This window comes from Ceratosolen solmsi, unplaced genomic scaffold (genome assembly GCF_000503995.2).
Source record: "Ceratosolen solmsi marchali unplaced genomic scaffold, CerSol_1.0 scaffold29, whole genome shotgun sequence".
In the NCBI taxonomy this organism is placed as follows: domain Eukaryota; kingdom Metazoa; phylum Arthropoda; class Insecta; order Hymenoptera; family Agaonidae; genus Ceratosolen; species Ceratosolen solmsi.
Window position 1 is genome coordinate 9,484,073 of NW_011948417.1, and position 16,438 is coordinate 9,500,510.

Below are 16,438 nucleotides of genomic sequence, written 5' to 3' on the forward strand. Positions count from 1 at the left end.
GTACATTGTGAACCAACATTCCATGCTTAATGTATTTGCTTATTAGTTCATTACGATAACCATCTATAGGAATTAGAAGATTGCTTAAAATCATATGGCAATAGTTAAAGATAGAATATTAACCATTTTTATGAATTAAAATCTCAAACGATAATAATATGAAAATGCAGATCTAATAGACGGTGAACAAAAAGAGACGAGATTAAATATGAAAGGATGTTCGATATGGAAGGCGCTGTCGAGGCGGCGGGTGGACAGTGAGCTGGACAAATCTAGTGAACTTGCCCGAGTTCTGGGACTTGTCGATCTTACGGCTCTCGGCGTCGGTTCGACACTTGGCCTTGGCGTCTACGTTTTGGCTGGGAGTGTTGCTAAGGAAACCGCTGGCCCGGCTGTTTGTATATCCTTCCTCATAGCTGCCGTCGCTTCGGCTTTCGCCGGTAATATCACGCTTATGTTTTCCTTTTATAACTTTGTCATGACAATGATATTACTGTAAGAATACCTATTTACGGCAATATTTGTTCACACTTCGTGTTTTTGTATTAATTTAATGCCATATTTTTGTCTTATTAACAAGTCAATGCATTTCTGTTATTATACAAATAATAAATAGCATTATTCATATTATTTTATGTATATATATATATATATATATATATATATATATTCCAATATCGAATATGATAATTATAACAATTAAATTAATTCTATAATTAAATTATACTTTGCATATACTTCATACATTTAGTTTTTCTTTAAACATATTATTATTATTATTATGTACATTTATATGCATTTAGGAATGTGTTACGCTGAATTTTCCTCAAGAGTACCTAAGGCAGGATCTGCGTACGTTTACAGTTATGTAACTGTGGGAGAATTTATTGCTTTTGTAATTGGTTGGAATCTAATACTGGAATATGTTATAGGTAAATTTTACTTTTACTTTAAGATTATTTTAATTGTCATTGTAGGATATTCTTAGATAGTATTTAAAACAAATTCTTTTTTAATTTATATGTGTAATATTAATAGTGTCTGTTGCTTATATAACTGATTGAATTATAGCTTGTTTAAAAATTTAAAATCTTCGCATCGATCGTAAATACATACATTTTAACTATAATTGTATATAAATAAATAGAATATGAAAAAATAAAGTAATAAAATCGTAGATAATAAAGTTACTTTAACGTGTACTATATAAGGAATATAAGGTCTAAAAGAATAATATTCTATCATAAACCTTTATATTGCGTAAGATTAAAATGCATATTTAATTACTTAATAAAATACATAAAATTGTATTACCAGTATAGTTATAACGTTTACATTAGTAAACAATGTAGCATTATATCTTTTTGATTATATAGTCATGAAAAAATTATAAAATTATCTTGTGATTGTATTAATTAAACGCAATATATTATAGAGTATACATATTAATCAGATAAATAATACTATTGAATAATGAAATAGCTTGTTCGTTGTTGATAGGTACCGCAAGTATGGCTAGAGGTGTAAGTAGTTACATCGACGTTCTTACAAACTACACAATACAAAGTGCGCTGCAGTCCGTGATGCCAATCCATGTATCCTTTCTCTCTCAATATCCGGATTTTTTTGCTCTTTTCATGGTTATTCTGCTAACAATATTTCTTAGCATTGGTGTCAAGGAATCATCAATGTTAAATAATATTTTTACCACAATTAACTTGATTACCATTACGATTATCGTAATCTCTGGAAGTATCAAAGGTAGACAATGATATTAAGATGAGCTGATATTATGATATTTGCTCTGTCAAAATGGAATTTTATTATCAAAATTGAATTTAATTATTGATGTATAAATATTAATCTAGCTATTTTTCAACAATATTACTTAAAATGGTTGATCTGTCCTTACACGTGCATGAGCAAAATATGTAAAAATATAAAAAGAAAAATAAATTAGAAAATAAAAAAGTATAGGAATGTAATTTAAATATAAAAATCATATAAATATATAATAAAATTTGCAACTATAAAATCAGATGTTGAAAGTAATTTTTGAACATGTATATTATAATATATTTTTTGTGAAATCGTTATAATAATGAACGATATAATTGATGACTATATACAGTATTATATTAGCAAGTTTTCTAAAAAAAAAAACTTCCTAAAATATCTTCTCTATTAACATTGAAGTGATTTTACTTTTATAATTGTAATCTATTCAATTTTATTATTAATAATAAAATATTACATTTACATATTTTTTAAACCAGTTTTCTCAATTTATATAGAGAGATATAGTTTTATCGAACATTAATTTTACTCGGTATAAGCAATAATGCATTTGTGTTATGTAATTATTGTTAAATGCCATTTTCATTTAACCTTCTTGATCTTATCAGGAATTATGCTTTAAAAATTATTATATATAACGTATATTATGTATAATTTTAGCGGACGTAGGTAATTGGTCAATAGATCCAGTGACCATACCTCAGAATGTAACGAATCCTGGTTCAGGAGGTTTTATGCCTTTTGGAATAAAAGGTGTGATGGAAGGAGCGGCCATCTGTTTTTACGGATTCGTTGGCTTCGATGCCGTAGCGACAACTGGCGAAGAAGCGAAAAATCCTCAACGAAACATCCCTATTGCTATTATCATTTCATTGACGATTATATTTCTAGCTTACTTTAGCATCTCCACTGTACTTACTATGATGTGGCCCTATTACGATCAGGTTCGCCTTTATCATTGATTCTAATTCAAGCATTATACAGTACGATATTGCGCTTACGCTAAAAAAATCTATCTACTTGATTATGTTAGAGAAACTTAAAAATCGAAGAAATATTCAATGATGAAATGAAATTACACATTATAATACTTCAAAAGATTAATCTTAATTTACAATAAAACTTAAAATTCATTTTAATTGCATCACTGTTTTAAAAAGTTTTCACGAGGATATTTATACATGTATAATAATATAATATAACATCTAAACATATAAAATATCCTCTACTGTATTATATTTATTTTTTTTTTTTAATGACGAGGGTAAAAATAAGGGAATAAAAAATGATAATGTATAAGAAATAATTGATTTTTTGTTATTAATAAATAATACTCACTAGATGGTACTCGATTGCTAATATCAATAGTTATAATAAAAATATTACTAAAATATATTAATAAAATAGTTTATCATATATAAAGTTTTACAAATTAACGAGGTTTCATAAATAAACAAATTTGTAAATTAATATAATATTAAGGGATTCTACAGTCGATAACAATGTGAAATATATATTATTAGAATTACAGACTAAGTAAAAAGTAAGTGAAACAATTGTTCATAATCTGTATTTTATACATTATAATTAAACGCAGGGAAAATTGACAAATTAAAATTGCGATCCCTTTCAAATGAGAGGTAAAATGCGGTAATAATAATAAAAACTCTAATAGGAATCTTCAATTAAATATTAAAATGCTTTCGCAGGATGTGCAAGCTCCATTCCCCTATGTGTACGATCAAATTGGTTGGACAACTATTAAGTGGATCGTCAATATTGGCGCAGTATTTGCCTTATGCACCAGCTTACTCGGAGCCATGTTCCCTCTTCCTCGTGTGCTCTATGCTATGGCCAACGATGGAATAATCTTCAAATTCCTCGCTATTATTAATCCAAGGACCATGACACCTGTTCTTGGAACAATAATTTCTGGCTTACTTACTGGTTAGTCAATGATATTGGATTTCGCCTTTAAAAAAGTAGCATCAACATATTTGAATAGTAACTTAATGCGACATACTACTTTTTTCTTTACTAAAATTCTCATTACCAGAGATTTTTTTCACACAGATTTTCATCACATTATGTGAAATATTATAAATACTTAATAAAATAAAATAAAATATATAAATATATAAACATTAAATACACGTTCAAAAGTTTGGAATATACAGTCATCCTCAATAGTCTGAAAATACCATTACCAAATATTTAGTAAAAATGTAACAAATTGATCAGTTAACTTAATTTCATTAAACAAACAATCGTTCCTCATAAGATTATTCTACACAGAAATTTGAAAAAAATTAATTAATAATTGATAATCAGTTTTTTTTTTTTTAAATGTCATTACCGTATAGTTGATAGAGGCTTTTCAACAAAAGAAATTTGTGACCATATTTTATGGTCTCAAATATATTACATTAAAAAAAAAAGTAATTTAATATACAAAATAAAGAAAGCCTCATTAACTTAGAAAAATGTTTGAAAGATATGGTTAAAGATATATTTTTTAAAACATATTTTCCATGCGAATATATTACAGCGTTTAAAAGTAAAACATACGAATAATCAAAATTTAATTTAGTTAACTATAGCTTTGGCATATTCCGGATTCAATTATAATAATTATTTAATTCATCAGTAATACCTAATAAAGTATCGGTATGCTAAAGATTTGTAGGCTAGACTTATTGAATGAAATAATTACATAAGTAATGAAAAGTATGTTTCGGTTTTCTTCGTAATGCCATATATTAAATCGAAAATATATTAATTCACTAAATTTTGAATAAATACTTCAACCAACGTTAGACTTTGACTTTATTGTTTCGATAACCCAGTGGCAATGCAATATTTCATCATTGTATGAAATAAATAATAATGTTAACAATATAAAACGAATATATTTAAATTTATAATATATTTGAAGTATATTTAAAAATTATAATTTTTATAAATTTTTTAAGAAACTTCTATTAAAATTATATAATATTCCCATCTCATTATTCTCGTTATTAAACTGAATTTTTTATAAATTAGAATAATTATTATTGTAAATATTATTATGGTTCTCTATTAATTAATTAATACATTAATGATTAATTTTTAAATACAAAAGCTTGAATTTTCTTTTATAAGAAGTTTATATTTTTTCAACAGGTATAATGACTCTTCTTTTTGATTTGCAACAACTTATAAACATGATGTCAATTGGAACACTTCTAGCTTATACAATAGTAGCTGTATCAGTCTTAATTTTAAGGTAATTCTTCCTTTCCAAATTAGTATATTCTAAAATTAATCTTCGATTACAACCTTAAAATACCCAGTGATATTTTTAAAAGTTATATTATTATTTATATTAAAATTTGAATAAATTAATATGAAAGTTTTTTATATTGTAAATTTTTAAATTTACTATTAAGTATTAAATATTGGTAAAATCAAGAATTTAAAATGATAATTTTTTTATTAAGAAATAAAATAGAAATGCTTAAAAATATAAGAGTAATAATAATGCAATAATATTAAAAATTATGTGCAAAAATACATTGTGATTTTAGTGATCTATAATAATAAATTACAATGAAAAATGTAGGCTCTGTTTATTGGTAGTAGCCTTTTTAAATAATTAGTTAGTATGATATGTTAAAAATTATATTATCTATAAATGTTAATATATTTGAATAATTTAAAGATACCAAAAGAAAACATCGATTACGAAAGCATCCAGCAACAAAACAAGTAATTCCTTATATTTTAAATCTTTCTATTATTTCAAACAAATATTCAATCTTCACAACCAGAAAGAGCCAACGGATTTCTCGACGTCAATTGCAAAATATGGTGTTTTATTTTTTGGTATACAACAGCTCATTCTAACTTTTCATCTACATTTAATACAAACGTACATCTAGATTAAAATTATTTTTTTATTTTAGGCATCGTTATGTTCATTATTGGTTTGATGTTTAACAACTCCAATTTATTTTCTAAAACAATATTAATAATCACACTTACGATAATGCTATTATTCGCTGTACTTTGTACCATAGCAATAGGCAAACAACCCGTTCAAGAAGTTGAATTATCTTTTAAGGTATGCACGTGATGCGACAAATTTATGCTACAAATATACGCAGATTCTTATGCGTATGTTGAATAATTGAAAATTATATATTATCTATTTGATATAGGTTCCATTAGTACCACTAATACCGTGCATTAGTATTATTATAAATCTTTATTTAATGCTGCAATTGGATGTATTTACGTGGATAAGATTTCTTATATGGATGCTCATAGGTAAACTATTTTTTTTTAATTATGATTAGTTTGCTTTTGCAGCAATAACTTTATATATCTTATTATGTATTGAATTGACCAATTTTCTTTTCTTTTTAAATACTTCATTTTCTATTATATAAATATTATTAATTTCTGAATTCAAAAATTCAACTTTGTCTAAACTAATTTATAACAAAAAGCTATTGCCTGTATTATAAATTTCATTTTATTTGAATATATTTTAAAAAGTTTTTAAAAAGAAAATTCTAAATATCAATATTTCAAGATAATCTTATTTATAACTAGAAATTTCTTTAATTTTGCAAATAATTTTTAAAATAATAATACAAATCAATATCATTATTAATTATTATAAAAAATGAATGAACGATTAATTATAAATTATTATTTATCATAGTTAAAATTTCATAACATACTTTGAATTAACTTATTGATTGTATGAAATAACTTAGTGTTGCAAATTAAAATTTAAATAATTCTAATTAATATAAAATATTTTTTTTTAAATACAATAAATTATAACTAGTCGTTATATATGTGAATATTTATAACTCGACAATTCACTTAATTATTTTAAAAATTGTAAGCTGATCTAATATTCACAAATATTATTAGTAATTATTAATGTAAATATTATAAAATAATGATGCATCAATGATAATATAATTCAAGATTTTTTTGTACAATAATTTATATATCTTTTATATGTTTAGGTTTCTGTATTTATTTTTTTTACGGAGTTAAACACAGTGTACAAGGTGAACGGGATCGACTAGAGGAGGAGGCGCTGGAACGAAAGTACGCTAATCAAGTTCAAATTGTTACTAAGTGCTAGTACATGCTATTTATGTACGCATACATATAAGTAATAGAATATTATTTAACAGCAGTATTATTAATAATAAAAAGAGAAAGTTTCAAACACTTTTTGGAAAACACTAAATTAATTTCTGAATTTAGACAACAATAATTTTTCAAAGAAATTAATATGAAATACTTATATATATATGTATATATATATATATATATATATTCTTATTGTTGTATATACGTATGTATGCATGTATGTGTGTAAATACACATAGATGAATAACGGGTATTATCATTATCATTATCATTATTATTATATTGTTATTGTTGTTACTACTACCATCACTATTACTATTACTATTACTATTATTACAACTGGTAATATACAACGATTACCCCAACTGTACTACAACTACTGCTACTTCTACTACTACTAGAACTACTACACTGCTACTGCTACTGCTACTACTGATATTACTTCAGTACTACTCTACGACTATTATTATTACTTTTATTGTTGTGTAAAAATAGATAAAAATATTATTTTACTTTGTTATATATTTGATTGAAATCAATTACTCTAACAATGCAATAAATTTATGATATTTTAAAATTAAAATATAAAAATTCAAAAATTATTTGTATTGTTAGAAAGACATTTTTTTATTTGTGTAAAAATCAATTTCATATTATAAATAATTTATATTAAATTGTATAAAATCTTATTAAAAACACTATTAAATATAAAATAATTATATATGTATATATATAATTTTTATACATAAATTTATATAAATGTATATATTTATACATAAACTATACATAAATTGAAAATAATATTATAGTAATTTCTTTTTCTTTTCATTTTAAAACAAAAACGAATTACAATTGTTTATACCGTAAGAACATTTATTTTATGTTCCTACAGTACTTTCCACACGTTAGTAAAAATGTGTTCAATTTGCTATTAAAATTAATAATTCTAAAATTATGTTTATTCTACGAAATTTTTGTATTTAAATTTTTATTTATTAAATATTTTACAATGTTAAATAATAAACCATTTATATAAAAAATATTTAATAAATGCAATGAAAACATTCTTTTAAAATTATTTAATCAATAAAGATATTTTAATAATATACAATATCATAGTCATTAAGATTCTCGAATTTGGGCTGTGTTGGTTCGTTATTTTATATTTTAATGTATCGTACGAAGAAAACGTGTCATTATCAATGTAACGTTTTTATGAACACTATTATTATAATTATTCATATGAATAATAATTTATATGTGTACATGGTAATTTAAACGTTTCCATGTATGTAGTGTAATGATTGTGAACAATGTACTTAAGAAAATGTTTATATTTCAATTGTATAATTTTATAATATATCTGTATAATAAATTAAATTAATAGGTGCTTAACTTAATGATATTTTGAATATTTATTTGATTCTGATTATGTAATATATATTATTTATATAGAATTAGTTATGTTAATATTAATCATAAATAGGGCGTATACATGTGTATACGTGTTATTTCAATGCGAGCACCCACGTGCGCGTATATACACTGCCTATCCATTATTTCTTAGTGCACAATAATGTATATAGTATGTGTCTGCGCGCGAGTATATGTATGAATATCGTTACATATCAAATAATACTTAAGTGACAGCATATTACAGAATTATAGTATACAAAACAATTAAGACAATAATTTTAATTGAAGTCGCTATTAAAGTATTCTTTTTCGAATTGAGATATTATCATTTTATAATTATTAAACAATATTACATATTATACAAATAAAATATAACATAAATTCAGTCTATTATATTATATAAAAACTATATAATTTTCTGTTTATAATCTATTTGTTTTTTTTAATGACAAATCAAAATATTTTTTTACAAAATTGCAAAGACGATTATTAGATTTATATAAATAAGTATGATATTTGTGATAAAATATATAATAATATAATAATAATAGCAAAGCATAAAATCTTATCTTATAAGATTAATAAAATTATTTTTTAGTTTAAAAATATTTATAACTTGTATTTGGCATAACTACTACACAATATATTATTTTAAACATTTACCATAATTACTATTATTTACAAATTTTGATAGTGAAATTTTGAATTCTGTTTATAATAATAACTAAAATCATTCTACTAGTAAGAATTTCAATAATATAAAGTGAAAGAATTATTACAGATATTCAAATATGGAGGATAAATGATAATAATGTAAATACGTGACTTCATTTACATCTACTTCATTTTATTTGTAAGACTTCGGATGTTCACAGATTGCCAGTTTGCCTAATAAGAAAAAATAAGTCGTTTATATTGGACAGTTAAATACAATATTAAATATAAAAAAAAATGATCTAAAAATTTAAATTAGTGTTTTAATCGTGATATTCTTTTAATTACGTTTTACTTCAAAATAATCGAAAAAATAATCAAGTTTATTAAAATATGAGTACAACGTTAAAATGTTTACGTAAATCATATATGTTCTACAAATTAATGAAAATAAAATTTATTAAAACACTTAATATTTTAATGTTAAAGGTATATACGTCATGAAATTCAAATTAATATCTTATTATTAATTTATTAATAGTAAAATTAGAGTTTTATTATTAATTATATTAATAGTCATAATTTGTAATTTATGTAATTTAAAAAATAAGATAATATTAAACACTATAATTTATAACACGTAATTAACACTAAATAAAAGATGAAGATTTTTTATTCTGAATCTAATATTGTGTTCGTAGATTTATTCTTGTTATCGACTTACCCCTATACCAGTAGTCCAACCAAAACCAGTTGGGTTTTCATCGGTAATACCAACTCTTCTGCAAAGAATTCCAGCTCCTGATATTGCCCAAACTTGATTTGGTATATGGCCAACAGAAATATAACGAAACGCTTGCTTAGCATTTGTTATGGATAAATCTGTATATTGAAAATTTTTTCAAAATAACAATATTTTTTATCAATCCGAAAACTTGCATAATAAACAAAGTAATTTTACCAATAATATAAAATGATTAAGACTCTGTATCAAATTATTTTTAAGTTATTGATAAATATATACGTTTAAAATGAAAAGGATTTTCACCTATATGAATCGGATCGTTTATCAGGGTTGGCAAAGTTTGCCAATAAGTGCCTTCAGGAAATAATTTTGGAATTATTTCACGTCGAACCGATAATCTTCCTAAAGTATCCAAAGCCCACACGATATTTATACCAACAGCAATTTGTTTTAAATGCGATCCAGATGGTGGTTCGACATTTTCCCAATATTCTCCTTTAAAAATGTAATTATAATAATTATCCAGGATTAATATGTTTAAGAATTACATTATTGTTTTATACCTGTAGGTTTTTCTTTCGTAATTCCAAATCTCCAGTACGATGATCCATTTTTACCAACTGCCCAAACTTGTCCGTTTGGTCCAATTGATATACTCACTAAAGCTTGATCGCTAGGTATATGTTCCCAAGAGACGCCCTAATTTTATTTATAAATTATTATCTTTGTTCTATTAATGATGAATAATTTGAAATAATTTGTAATATCAATTTACCGTCGAACAAGTTTCGGAAACACCTCGTCGAAATAATGCTTCGCCATTTAAAGCTACAGCCCAAACATGAATAGGTGAATCTGAATCCGTATCCTCTGAAGCCTATAAGCAAAAAATTAATAATAAAGTGCGAATTTCAATGCTAATAATATTAAATATATGGTGGAGTAATAAATTTATATTTAAGTTCAAAATTTTATATACATATAAAGAAACATCAACTAATTTCGTATTTCCTAATTCTTGCCAGGGACCATTAGTTATCAATTGACATCGTCTAAACCAACGTCGTCTTCTGACATAATCTGTAAATTGCTTTTTTCCATGATATTGACATGGAAAATCAGTTGCATATTGCCAACCATCGCGATCTACTCCACCAGGTGTATGAAAATCTAATATCCATTCAGAAACCTATATTCATAAATAATAAACTAATAATATCTTAATAAATAAATTGATGAATGCTTCATTTTTATTATTCATAATCAAATACAATCATTATAATTTATAGAAATTAATTGAGTTAATTTATTACGTTCCTTGCAAAATAAAATCATATGATTACCCATTGCCAGTGACAAGAAAGTAATTTTGTATTTTCTCGAGTACGTTTGTGTCGACCAGATGCGTCACTCCACATATATCTGTCTGTTGGTAAGCCGTGAGATGTATATCCGGTTACTGGATTCCAACGCTGATTTTCATAAACAAAATAATTATGTGTATCGATCATTGTGTTAACTCCAGCGTTATTAAAGTCTAAGCCTACAAATAATTATAAAAATATTATTTAGAATAAAATTTTATTAAAAGCAAAAAAAAAAAAAATTTAAGTCGTGCAATTATACCTTTTAAAAACAGTCCACCCCAACCACCAGTATACACCCAAGCTGTATTATCATAGCCAATGCCCCATGTAACATTTGAGTTACAAACTTCTACTTTTTTTAAATGCCCACCTATTTGTCTCCAAAACATTGATTTTGGTTCAATAATTATCTATAAGATAAAATATTAAACATTATTTTAATACAACATCATACTTATAAATATAAAAATATTATAAATATAAATATATAAATAAAATTAATTTTGCGAATAATTAAAACTTACAGACTTGGATTTATAAAGCACACTAGATAATGTCATTTTGCCTTTAATACGTAAATGTGTAATGTTCTGAGGAGGTATTCTGTGACAAAAATATGTAAATTCGACGTTATTAATAAAAACTCTATATCCACGATCTTCACAATTTATTAACAATGAAAAATTTGCGCCAGCTTTAAGTGGACTTTCTCCACTTCTCTCTTCAGCACCCCATTGATTATTTTCATATGTATTTCTTATTATTACATTTTCGTTTAAGCGTGGATTAAAATGAAAAGCTACGCCATTGCTTTCTGTGCTCTGCTTATTTTTATTTATTGTAGTGTAATGACAAACAAGATTAAATGATATCCTGATATAAAGAGATTATATAGTAATATTTTTAGCAAAAATATATAAAAAAAAAATTTACTATTTCAGATTTTGTTCAATTACCTATCAGCATCGTCATGAATGCATACTGATATATTTAAAGAACTTCCAGATTCAAAACCATTTTGTAAAACACTTTCAAATGGTAAATTTGTGCCAACAACATTCAAATCTTGAGTATAAAGATTTTGCAAGTAATGACTTTCCTTTTATAAGGAAAGAAATAATATTACATATTTTATGACTTTTTAATTTAATATTTAAATAATTTAGAAAAAATATAAAATTTACCTCGGTTAACATAGGATCGTATACAAAAACATCTCCAAGTGCTGTTGTTGCCCAAATAGCTTTTGAACTTGGTTGTCCATACGCGTTATTTATTTTACATGATACTAAATAATTTTTAAATAAAAAATTATGAATTGTAAAAATATGATCTCTTTATTATATTAAAAATTTAACTTTAAAAAGGATAAGTTATACAAATTACAAAAAATACACCTGATGTAAGATGTGCTATCCAATCTTCTAATTCTGTGTCACTACCAAATTGCAGCCTCAATATTTTTAATTTATTTAACAGAGGTGTATGGATAGCTAAACGAGGATTACCTGGTTCACTGCAGCAATGGATACACGTCACTTCTGATATAGAAAATTGTACCTTCAAAATAGTAGATTTTAGTTTTAAAACTTCAATGTTATTACATAAAATAAATAAATAAATTATACACTTACTAAAGTTGTTACTCCATCAGCATTTAATATTGTTAAAGTACCGTAATCACAGGATCCACTATCACTGCTTATCCATTCCAATTCAACGATACAATCTTCATAAGCGGACAATCCTTTTAATTTACACTTAGCCTCGCCATTTTTTACCCAAGATGATCTAAGTATAAATTAAAAAGATTTTTTTAACGCAATATAATAATAATATAAAAAATAAATAACAATATTTACTAACTTTTCAATCGCTTTTTCATATAATGAAATATCGAAATCAAGTCCTTTGAGTCTATTTTTTAATTCATTTAAAATATCTATTCTCCATGATTCAGCTATTTTAGTATGAGATGAACCATTCCCTTCGATCACCCTAGTGACATAAAATTTTATTTTATTTGCATATATAATTCATATTATAATTAGGTTAAATGTAAATTAAAATTATTTAAATACCATTTTGGTGGATTATATGGATCTACTAAACATGCACCAGCTTCAACTTTGCACCAGAGCATATCACATTCAGCCCAATAAATAGCAGTAGCACTTTCATCTTCTCCAAATACCCCTGAATCTCCAGTGAAATCTGGATCAAATATACTTTCATCAGTTTCAGGATGAGCTTCAGCACCAACCATTGAACCAACTGAATGAACTGGACTCCATGATCCCGGATTAACCTAATAGTAATAAATTTTATATTTATAATGTTAGAAAAATTTTTATTTAATAAATATTTATGTACTTTAATTGTGCTGCTCATTCCTTTTCCAGAAATAATTATCGACTCTCCACTTTTATTCAAAGCTTCATTAGATATTGTTATATTTGCCACACTATTTTCATTTAATTCACTTGTTTCTAAAGAACCTGATGAACTAAGAGCATAAACAGTTATAATAAAACATATAAATGTAAATTAAAATTTTATATATAAGTGTATACCCGGCGCTATCATTTTGAGAAATTTCGTTGTTCGCAGATTTCTGTGCATCGTTTTCGAGTACATCGCTATTCTTTTGAAAAAGTTTTAACGATGTTGGTGTGGGTGCCGATCTAGATTGTTCCTCCCATTCTTTAATTAAAACTTCATTAGTACTAACAGGTCGCTGATTTTGCTATTTAAAATAATTAAATAATTTTTCATTAATAAATAAAAAAACATATTATACATTTAATTAATCTATGAATTTACTAAAGAGCCATATGCCTGCTGTCGCTGTTGTAGTGGAGTACCACAAATACTATGTCTATTGCTAGATGATAAACTTGCATTACTACTTGCTCTGCTTAGCTGAAACGGCACATTTATGAGTTTCCATTTCTTCCCTGTTAATTCCGAACGAGTTATGCCACTGCGATAATATAAGCATCTATCCTCATATCCAATAGCCCAAACCTTGAAAATAAATTTTACTTGATTATATGTGTAAAAAAAAAAATAATTTTCTGTCATAAGAGATACCATTATTATAGAGATCATTTACCTGATCATTTGAAGCTACAGAGACCAAAATCATTTTAGTAGACATTTCTACCCAACCAGTTCCAACAGCTAACTGTTCACATAATCCAGCCATTTCTCCTTTAATACCTTTACGAAACCAAACGCTTCCTTCGTGTGTCATAGCCCAAACAGCATCCAATCCAACACTAATTTGAGTTAAACGTAAGTTTGATTGTGGTGGTTCTACTTCTACCCATTTATCGCCTTCAATTTTATACAGAGTAAAATAGTCTAATACAGTTTATTTTTATTATATAAATGTCATAATACTTAAACGTATATAGCGTACCCATTGGGTTCTCTCTAGTAACTCCAGTTCGTATTAATGCTTTGCCATTTAATAATACTAACCACACAAGACCTGTTACTCCAACACTAATTTGAGATGCTTCATTTCCTGCTGGCATTTTAATTGCACTCCAACGTTGTCCTTCTGGAGATGTTGTACTAACACCAACTCTGAACATCACCTATAAAAAATAATTTAAAATTATATATTTTAAACAAAATAATTCTCGGGGTTTAAATAGGAGAAAATTAAAGATTTGTTTCTTATAAATTGTCTCTTAGTTCATTAATTATAACACAAACCCTTCCATATGCAGTTACTGCCCAAACTATGAGTTCTCCTGGATTTCCACCAGGCATTTGATTCCCCCCGACAGAAACATCTATAAAAGGTTCCTAAAAAATTTTTTAAATTTCATTTTAAAATTACAACCAATAAAAAAAGCAAATTTTTTACTTTTGTTGCATCCTTGTGAAGAGGAGCAATGGCACACCAAGAATTCATGGCACTGTATCGTCGATAACGAACCCATTTTCGTCTTCTAACACAGGATTTCCATTGTTTTGTTGTACTATAAGTAGCTACAAAATCAATAGCATAGGTCCAGCCCTAATTTCAAATAAAATATATGAAAAATGAAATAACATTATTTAAAAAAAATTTATATAATTTATTACATCATGATCCAGAGGTTGACCATCTAAAGTTGTTTCAATATGCCAGTCTCCTTCCCACTGCCATGCCATTGATGGTAATTTCACTTTATCACGACTTCGATCAACCGAACCATCTTGATTAGAAAAATGATATCTATCCGTTGGTAGGAGTCTTCCACTAAATCCTTCTAAAGGTAACCAGCGCTAAAATATTATAAAATAATATATATGATATTAAATATAAATTCTTTTAATAAATTTGATATTATAATTGACCTCATTCTCATATGTTTCTTCTTTAATTCTTATTGGTATATCTAATCCATGAACATGAACATAAGCTTGGCGATCTCCGCCAATAGCCCACATAAAATGAGGGACTGCCGATAGTTGTTTAAATTCAAGACCTAAATACATGAATTCTTTCCACATGGTGCCATTAGTTGAAAGTGAAAATACTCTGCCTTCATTATTAATAGCATATAAATTTGAGCTTGGCATTTTAATCTTAGATACTAATAATGGCGCAGTATGATCAAACAATCTTATATTTATAATCCCTTTTCGTAATAATTTATAAATCAGAATTGGATCAAATTAGATTAATAATTAAAATTTTTTTTAATCTCATTTTAAGACTGTAAATAAAATTTGCCCAATGACATATTATGTATGTAAAATATATTGACTGTATAAATAAATATTGTTTGAAATTGTTTGAAATTCAGCTTTCTTAATATAAACTTTCAATTATAAAACTGACTAACTTTTGGTAATTTCTAATTCACAGTTTTTGAGGTAACGCCAGCTTGGATTATCTAGTTTTACAATCAATCCTTCAAATTAACATCTCATTCTCTAGATACACTCCCATTAACATTAAGTAAACAAAATCATAAAAATTAAATTAATCATACATTTATAAAATTATTAAATAAATTTGCACTTCCCAAATTAATATTCACCTACATTGATTATATTATTTGTATAGAAATTTATTAATAGAAAATCGATATATTTAATATCTACTTGATATTTTTGCAGTATAAAAATATCGAACATGTTGTAAATTATAATCACAAATTCACAAAGTCATTAACAAAACGTTTGTGTCCATTCCTTATTTTATATGATAAAAATTTTACACATCTGTCAAGCAGTATATTTATTTTTTTTTATACTAGTTTTATGTACCTGTCAGGTAGTTATTTTATATTGA

General features: G+C 25.4%; 2 protein-coding genes across 2 annotated transcripts; one reads left to right on the forward strand and one right to left on the reverse strand.

The window, feature by feature from the left end:
• Positions 1-175: 175 nt before the first annotated feature.
• Positions 176-7,067, forward strand: slif (cationic amino acid transporter slimfast). The gene is made up of 10 exons (XM_011496523.1): positions 176-440; positions 804-932; positions 1,501-1,761; positions 2,458-2,741; positions 3,507-3,744; positions 4,963-5,065; positions 5,501-5,664; positions 5,745-5,902; positions 6,000-6,108; positions 6,825-7,067. Exons 1-10 carry the CDS (start codon positions 209-211, stop codon positions 6,944-6,946), a joined length of 1,800 nt encoding a protein of 599 aa, XP_011494825.1. The 5' UTR covers positions 176-208; the 3' UTR covers positions 6,947-7,067.
• A 2,104-nt stretch (positions 7,068-9,171) lies between these two features.
• Pex23 (tectonin beta-propeller repeat-containing peroxin 23) lies at positions 9,172-15,739 on the reverse strand. Its single transcript, XM_011496524.1, has 24 exons — positions 15,496-15,739; positions 15,241-15,423; positions 15,020-15,172; positions 14,866-14,958; positions 14,564-14,744; positions 14,255-14,478; positions 13,963-14,166; positions 13,713-13,885; positions 13,513-13,645; positions 13,221-13,447; positions 13,006-13,137; positions 12,774-12,930; positions 12,537-12,699; positions 12,324-12,427; positions 12,096-12,238; positions 11,664-12,012; positions 11,399-11,549; positions 11,116-11,315; positions 10,752-10,961; positions 10,548-10,649; positions 10,336-10,471; positions 10,076-10,267; positions 9,752-9,909; positions 9,172-9,261 (listed from the first exon to the last, which is right to left on the reverse strand). The coding sequence occupies exons 1-24, from the start codon at positions 15,718-15,720 to the stop codon at positions 9,211-9,213; spliced, it is 4,044 nt and encodes a 1,347-aa protein (XP_011494826.1). The 5' UTR covers positions 15,721-15,739; the 3' UTR covers positions 9,172-9,210.
• Positions 15,740-16,438: the final 699 nt, after the last annotated feature.